This window comes from Oncorhynchus mykiss, chromosome 12 (genome assembly GCF_013265735.2).
Source record: "Oncorhynchus mykiss isolate Arlee chromosome 12, USDA_OmykA_1.1, whole genome shotgun sequence".
Classification (NCBI taxonomy): Eukaryota; Metazoa; Chordata; class Actinopteri; order Salmoniformes; family Salmonidae; genus Oncorhynchus; species Oncorhynchus mykiss.
The window spans coordinates 878,196-886,682 of NC_048576.1; the positions used below are offsets into that span (position 1 = coordinate 878,196).

General features: G+C 42.0%; 1 protein-coding gene across 1 annotated transcript in view; it reads right to left on the reverse strand.

Moving 5' to 3' along the window:
• Positions 1–2,961: 2,961 nt before the first annotated feature.
• LOC110536774 (asparagine--tRNA ligase, cytoplasmic) overlaps positions 2,962–8,487 on the reverse strand; it is a 22,999-nt gene continuing 17,473 nt past the window's right edge. The window contains exons 14-15 of the mRNA XM_036936720.1: positions 5,924–6,055; positions 2,962–3,788 (exon numbers count right to left, since the gene is read on the reverse strand). Of these exons, the coding sequence (XP_036792615.1) occupies positions 3,657–3,788; positions 5,924–6,055 (264 nt within the window). The 3' untranslated portion in view covers positions 2,962–3,656. The remainder of the gene's footprint in view (positions 3,789–5,923; positions 6,056–8,487) is intronic.

The window sequence follows — 8,487 nt, forward strand, 5'->3', positions numbered from 1 at the left end:
GCAGTGTTCAATGGAAATATCAATATAGAAAATTACAAAACAGGCAAAATAAACTAAAATATGTATATAGGAGTGACTGGTTTTGGTTTGTAACCCTGAATAAATTATCTTTAAACACGTCAAATGGAGACCCATTTCAAATGATCACTGACAATAACTGTTCCAGACGCGAGATGAGCGTCACTTACCATTGCCAACTTTATTTCACTTGGAAAAATATTGTTCCAATTTATTCTGTTATATTACATTGTTGTTGTTTTTTTTAACTACAAAAGAGTTGTGTCTTGACTGTGATAAGGGCTCGGGAAATAAAATATTAACACACTGCATTGTAACGCACTGCTGGCATATAGGCCTAGATAAATGCGCACATTTTTTCTGGCCTTGTGTTCTAAACATATAATAATTTTACAAAATATAATTTATTGTGGCAGAAGCTAAAAAAAATGAATTGTATTCTGTTCATAAATATGAATTGCCCCTGTGAAAAAAGAGTGTTGAATTGTGTAACAGGGTTATATTAGGGATTCCCCTTTCCACTTTGTTAAGAGCTTCTTCGGGACAGTTGTCCCATCCACGGGACAGTTGAGCTAACGGGACAGTTGTCCCATCCACGGGACAGTTGAGCTAACGGGACAGTTGTCCCATCCACGGGACAGTTGAGCTAACGGGACAGTTGTCCCATCCACGGGACAGTTGAGCTAACGGGACAGTTGTCCCATCCACGTGACAGTTGAGCTAATGGGACAGGTGTCCCATCCACGGATCGGTGTCCCATCCACGGGACAGTTGAGATAACGTAGGCTAATGCGATTAGCATGAGGTTATACGTAACAAGAACATTTCTCAGATGTAATATTCATATGTGTAAACATACTGAATTATAATTGGATGCATTTTACCACCGTATCATACTGTGCTATGATTGGTTAAGACCACCCAGATGGTTAGGTCATGGTCAGTTGATCATGGTCAGAGATACGTGAACATGCAAGTTGTAGCTAGCTAATAAAGAGCTACGTTAAGAAATATTCCGTAGTACTGAATTTTATTATTTTGTACAAAGCGTGCAAAACAAGACACCAGACAGACATATCTGATATTGGCAGAAAGCTTAAATTAAATTGGTAATCTAATTGCACTGTCCGATTTACAGTAGCTATTACAGTGAAATATTGCTTGTTTGAGGATAGTGCAGTTTTGAACATGAAAAGTTATTCATAAACAAATTAGACACATTTGGGCAGTCTAAAAGACAACAATTTGAACAGAAATGCAATGGTTCATTGGATCAGTCTAAAACGTTGCACATACTGCTGCCATCTAGTGGCCAAAGTCTAAATTGCAGCTGGGCTGGAATAATACATGATGGCCTTTCTCTTGCAAAGATGATAGTACAAAAAAAATACAAAAATAACGTTTTTTTTTCTTCTTAGTATTATCTTTTACCATTTCTATTGTTATATTCTCCTACATTTGTTTCACATTTCCACAAACTTCAAAGTGTTTCCTTTCAAATGGTACCAATAACATGCATATCCTTGCTTCAGGGTCTGAGTTACAGGCAGTTAGATTTGGGTATGTCATTTTAGGATTTTTTTTTTTTAAAGGGTCGGATCCTTACTAAGCCCATGGGTTTTTGGTTTTAGTCGTCTTGCCTTCACCCAATCGACATGACATCTTATTGGCTGGTTTGCGTAGCTTGCTTACGAGGGGGGATGTTTCAGTTAGAATCGTCCCAGTGAACAAGCACCAAACCAGCGGTAAATTGTTGGTTGCAAAGCACTGTACATCAAAAATGATTTTTATACTATTAAGTGATGATTTGAATGTACAATTTATATCAATTTGTTTGTAAATATTATTCGAACATCACAAATAAGACACATTTTGTGTTGTAGAGCATTCCAGCTAATGCTAGCTAACAACTTACTGTTTCTGGTGAGTGGGGGGGGTTTCGTATATTTTGTTCAGTGCAGAGTTTGATGATGAGCCGTGCATTGCATGACGTGCAATTTTGTGCCGTTTCTAACCGGTACATGAAATATTGTGTATTATTTTTGGTAACTACGTTGAACCAAACCAGAGTACGGAGTTGTATGGTGCAGCGCGCGTGAGAGCAGAGCTTTTTTGGTTTCGTAAATGCCCGAGTGAAAAGTTGGATAATGTGCCGTGCATTGCATTGCGTGCAATTGTATGCGGTTCCTATCAGAATACATCTCCATGACTGGTGCTACAAGTTGGAGTTCGTGTCGATGGTTTGCGTTGTGTACAGAGTACAATTGCAGGAGCGAGAAGAAGAAAACAGAAAACATTGCACCCCCACTTTGTCAGTCAGGCGCCCGTTAACACACAACGCCTCGTCACTGAAAATACTGTGGGCTGTAAAAAAAAACACAAGCGTAAAGTGTGTATTTCGCGTTTGTAAAAATTATTTTGATATGAAAGCAGAGGGATTTTATGTTTCTAGAATCGTACTGCAATTGAGAATATGTGGAGTATTTGGTTGTTCTGGCTTCCAGAGACAATTCAACCTTTCAAAACATAACACGCTACTTGGTACTTGGACTGTAAAGGAGCAACTTTAGGCTCATTTAGTCCAATATTGGGCTAAGCCTAAAAACCCGGATAGGATAAACACTTGTTTTAAATCATATTGAAAGCAGAACTTTAATAATTATTTCAGGATATTACACCTGCCAATCCCGGACGGCGCTGGGCCAATGACGGTCTGGTGGTGATACAGCCTGGATTCAAACCAGGGTGGTCTGTAGTGACACTGAGATATAGTGCCTTAGACCGCTGCGCCACTCGGGAGCAAACATGACCTAAATGTTGATTGACTGACTTTGTCGCACATCCTCATCACTTTAGTCATGGGCCTACTATATTAGGTTATAGAGTATCAATTGGGACCCAGGAATAATGAACTCCACACAGAAAAAACATCGAACAGCATCATCTTAGTAGCACATACAGTAGACATTTATTGGCAGACATATTGGATTTGCTGGACAGCATGAATTGCAAGTTGTCAACAACAACAACAAAAAAAAACACCATAACATTTCAAACCCTTAAAATTGGCAGATTTGTGTCTCGTATCCTGAAATAATCCTCATCCTAATTGATACATTTCTTAATTCCATTATTTTACTTTTAGCTTGTGAATTAATATATACTATATATATATTAATAGATACTATATTATATTAATATATATATTAATAGATACTATATATATATATATATTAATAGATACTATATATATATATTAATAGATACTACTGCGTTGTTAATAAGAGATTAGAAACACAAGGATTTCGATACACCCGTAATAACATCTACCTAAACATTTGTATGTGACAAAATAAAAATGTGATTTGATTAATTAAGTGATGATTAAGTGATCTCGTCTTGGTTCTCAAGCGTTGTAAGTTGGTTTCCTGCAGTTTAATAGGATAATGGGGCTTCGTCCCAAATGGCACCCTAAGTAGTGCACTACTTTTTTTTCTTTTCTTTTTTTTTACCAGACTAATATGAACCCTGATCAAAAGAAGTGCACTATATATAAAAGTAGCCATTTGGGACGTACCCTTGGGTCTGTTGCAGTGCCATCTAACTGCAGACAGAGGGGGCCAGGGTAGTTGTTTAGTTTAGGGTCGACAGCGTTGGATGAAGCGAGGGTAGAGGCACACGTCTCTGATGTGGTGTCTGTTCAGCAGCCAGGTTAGGAACCTCTCCAGGCCGAGCCCGTAGCCACCGTGGGGACAGGTACCATACTTCCTCTGGAAGACACAACGTTAACGTTAGTAACTATACCATCACAAACTATTCTCAACAGTTTTGTGTGTGAGGGGATGTGATCAGGTGCAACAGAAGAACTAGTGGATAGGTCCATTACAATGATTATATATATATGACATTATGAAACTGACAGCGTCGATGACGCATTCCAAGAGGCATTCTAAGCCGTGCCAAAATCAGATTTGTGAAGCACGTCTCATATTGTATTATTTCCTAAGCGCAAACCAGATGGGATGGCGTATCCCTGCAGAATGCTGTGGTAGCCATGCCTGGTTAAGTGTGCCTTGAATTCTAAATAAATCACAGACAGTGTCACCAGCAAAGCACCATCACACCTCCTCTTCCATGCTTCACGGTGGGAACCACACGTGTAGAGATCATCCGTTCACCTACTCTGCGTCTCACAAAGACAAGACGGTTGGAACCAAAAAATCTCAAATTTGGTCCAAAGGACAGATTTCCACCAGTAATGTCCATTGCTCATGTTTCTTGGCACAAGAAAGTCTCCTCTTATTATTATTTTTGTCCTTTAGTAGTGGTTTCTTTGCAGCAATTTGGCCATGAAGGACTGATTCACGCAGTCTCCTCTGAACAGTTGATGTTGAGATGTGTCTGTTACTTGAAATCTATGAAGCATTGATTTGGGTAATTTCTGCAATTTCTGAGGCTGGTAACTCTAATGAACGTAACCGCTAAAGCAGAGGTAACTCTGGGTCTTCCTTTCCTGTGGAGGTTTCCTCCAGATGTGACGCTTGGCATTCAGGCCAGGGAGTTCAATGTTGTTTTCATCACACCAGAGAATCATGTTTCTCATAGTCAGAGTCCTTTAGGTGACTTTTGGCAAACTCGAAGGTTGTCATGTGCCTTTTACTGAGGAGTGGCTTCCGTCTGGCCACTCTACCATAAAGGCCTGATTGGTGGAGTGCTGCAGAGACGGTTGTACTTCTGGAAGGTTCTCCCATCTCCACAGAGGAACTCTGGAGCTCGGTCAGAGTGACCATCAGGTTCTTGGTCACCTCCCTGACCAAGGCTCTTCTCCCCCGATTGTTCAGTTTGGCTGGATGCCAGCTCTAAGACCAGTCTTGGTGGTTCCAAACTTCTTCCATTTAAGATTGATGGAGGCCACTGATCTTGGGGACCTTCAATGCTGCAGACATTTTACGGACACCCAGATCTGTACCTCGACATAATCTAGTCTCAGCGCTGTAAGGACAATTCCTTCAACCCCACGGCTTGGTTTTTGCTCTGACATGCACTGTCAACTGTGGGACCTTTATATAGACAGGTGTGTTCCTTTCCAAATAATATCCAATCAATTGAATTTACCTCAGGTGGAGTCCAAGTTGTAGAACCAGCTCTAGGATGATCAATAGAAACACCGGAGCTCAATTTAGAGTCTCATGGCAAAAGCGAAAAACCTGTTTTCGCTTTGTCATTACAGTTGTGTGTAGATTTGTCAATAGTTTTTATTTTTTATCCATTTTAGAATAAGTCTGTAATGTAACAACATTTGGAAAAAGAAAACAAATGAGAATAAAAAAAGTGAAGTGCTGTAAATTGAACGCTGTAAAGGTGTTTTGTGGGCCAATTTATACACACAGTGTGGTTACTGGTTGGTAGGTGTGGTTACTGGTTGGTAGGTGTGGTTACTGGTTGGTAGGTGTGGTTACTGGTTGGTAGGTGTGGTTAGTGGTTGGTAGGTGTGGTTACTGGTTGGTAGGTGTGGTTACTGGTTGGTAGGTGTGGTTACTGGTTGGTAGGTGTGGTTACTGGTTGGTATGTGTGGTTACTGGTTGGTAGGTGTGGTTACTGGTTGGTAGGTGATCAAATACTTATGTCATGCAATAAAATGCAAATTAATTACTTAAAAATCATACAATGTGATTTTTTGGATTTTTGTTTTAGATTCCGTCTCTCACAGTTTTATATGAGCTACTTTCAGTACTCTTTCCACCCTATACCAGGGGGTTATAGGTACCTGGTCAGTGTACCAGTAGTAAGGGGTAGATACCTAGTCAGTGTACCAGTAGTAAGGGGTAGATACCTAGTCAGTGTACCAGTAGTAAGGGGTAAATACCTAGTCAGTGTACCAGTAGTAAGGGGTAGATGTACGTACCTGGTCAGTGTACCAGTAGTAAGGGGTTGGGTCAATGCCCTCCCTCTTGTATCCCTCCAGCAGTTCCTCAGCATCCCAGATCCTCATAGACCCTCCAACTATCTCTCCAACGTTAGGCATCAGCACATCCACCTGGGGAGAACAGCGGTAGGGACAACAATAAGTTATTTCACTGGAGAGGGGAGCAGCTGAGACAATAACAATGATTTCACTGGAGAGAGGAGTAGCTGAGACAATAACAGTTATTTCACTGGAGAGAGGAGCAGGGACAACAATAAGTTATTTCACTGGAGGGAGGAGCAGGGACAACAATAACAGTTATTTCACTGGAGGGAGGAGCAGGGACAACAATAACAGTTATTTCACTGGAGGGAGGAGCAGCAGTGGGGACAACAATAACAGTTATTTCACTGGAGAGAGGAGCAGCTGAGACAATAACAATGATTTCACTGGAGAGAGGAATAGCTGGGACAATAACAGTTATTTCACTGGAGAGAGGAGCAGGGACAACAATAAGTTATTTCACTGGAGAGAGGAGCAGCTGAGACAATAACAGTTATTTCACTGGAGAGAGGAGCAGCTGAGACAATAACAATGATTTCACTGGAGAGAGGAATAGCTGGGACAATAACAGTTATTTCACTGGAGAGAGGAGCAGGGACAACAATAAGTTATTTCACTGGAGAGAGGAGCAGCTGAGACAATAACAGTTATTTCACTGGAGAGAGGAGCAGCTGAGACAATAACAGTTATTTCACTGGAGAGAGGAGCAGGGACAACAATAAGTTATTTCACTGGAGGGAGGAGCAGCAGTGGGGACAACAATAAGTTATTTCACTGGAGAGAGGAGTAGCTGGGACAATAACAGTTATTTCACTGGAGAGAGGAGCAGGGACAACAACAGTTATTTCACTGGAGAGAGGAGCAGGGACAACAACAGTTATTTCACTGGAGAGAGGAGCAGGGACAACAACAGTTATTTCACTGGAGAGAGGAGCAGGGACAACAACAGTTATTTCACTGGAGAGAGGAGCAGGGACAACAACAGTTATTTCACTGGAGAGAGGAGCAGGGACAACAACAGTTATTTCACTGGAGAGAGGAGCAGGGACAACAATAACAGTTATTTCACTGGAGAGAGGAGCAGGGACAACAACAGTTATTTCACTGGAGAGAGGAGCAGGGACAACAACAGTTATTTCACTGGAGAGAGGAGCAGGGACAACAACAGTTATTTCACTGGAGAGAGGAGCAGGGACAACAACAGTTATTTCACTGGAGAGAGGAGCAGGGACAACAACAGTTATTTCACTGGAGAGGATCATATTAATCCTATAATACAGAGGTATTCAGGTGTAGTTTTTTTAGGGCCCATATTCAAAACGTCTTTCGGAGACGCAGTGCTGATGTCTGTCCATATAATCTTATTCATTACAAGAATATACAGTAATAGCATAGTATAAAAACTTTGTGTTTTGTCATTATGGGGTGTGTAGACTGATGAACATTTTTTTTTTAAATCCATTTTAGAATAAGGCTGTAATGTAACAACAAGGAATCTGAATATTTTCCTGTATACCCTGTATACTTCCCCTCATCTTAAAACTGGTACCCGGCTACCTTCAGAGGAGTCTTACGAGGCTTGTGAGGGGTCGTAGAGCCAAACGGAGTACACCATCGTGTTTAAGTAGGTGGGGGGGGGGGGTCATAATAATAGGTCATAATAGTTTGTAGACCAAACCGTTCGGATGCTTACATAAGGTTTAGTGAGAAGACCTGAAATTTAAGGATGACAAACGCCGCTCTAGCTTGGGGTCCCCAGGACCGAGTTTGGGGTCCCCAGGACCTAGCTTGGGGTGCCCAGGACCGAGTTTGGGGTCCCCAGGACCTAGCTTGGGGTGCCCAGGACCAAGTTTGGGGTGCCCAGGGCCGAGTTTGGGGTCCCCAGGACCGAGTTTGGGAGACTCATCTCCGGGGCCGCAGACATTAACTCAAAGAAGATCTAAATGCCCTCCGTGAAATTGACTGAGATCAAATAGTTGGTCTGCAGATGGACGTGTCACCTGTAAAACTGAAAGGAGGGTGACTACAAAAAAACGTGTGAAGTAGAGGTAGAAGGAAACCCAGAATGTGATTCAGATCAGCTCTGGTGGAAAGGGATCCAGGGGAGACGGGGCGGTTACCTATGGTTACCTATGGATCTAAAATGGAAGGGAGGGGAGACGGGGTGGTTACCTATGGATCTAAAATGGAAGGGAGGGGAGACGGGGTGGTTACCTATGGTTACCTATGGATCTAAAATGGAAAGGAGGGGAGACGGGGTGGTTACCTATGGTTACCTATGGATCTAAAATGGAAGGGAGGGGAGACGGGGTGGTTACCTATGGTTACCTATGGATCTAAAATGGAAGGGAGGGGAGACGGGGTGGTTACCTATGGTTACCTATGGATCTAAAATGGAAGGGAGGGGAGACGGGGTGGTTACCTATGGTTACCTATGGATCTAAAATGGAAGGGAGGGGAGACAGGGCGGTTACCTATGGTTACCTATGGATCTAAAATGG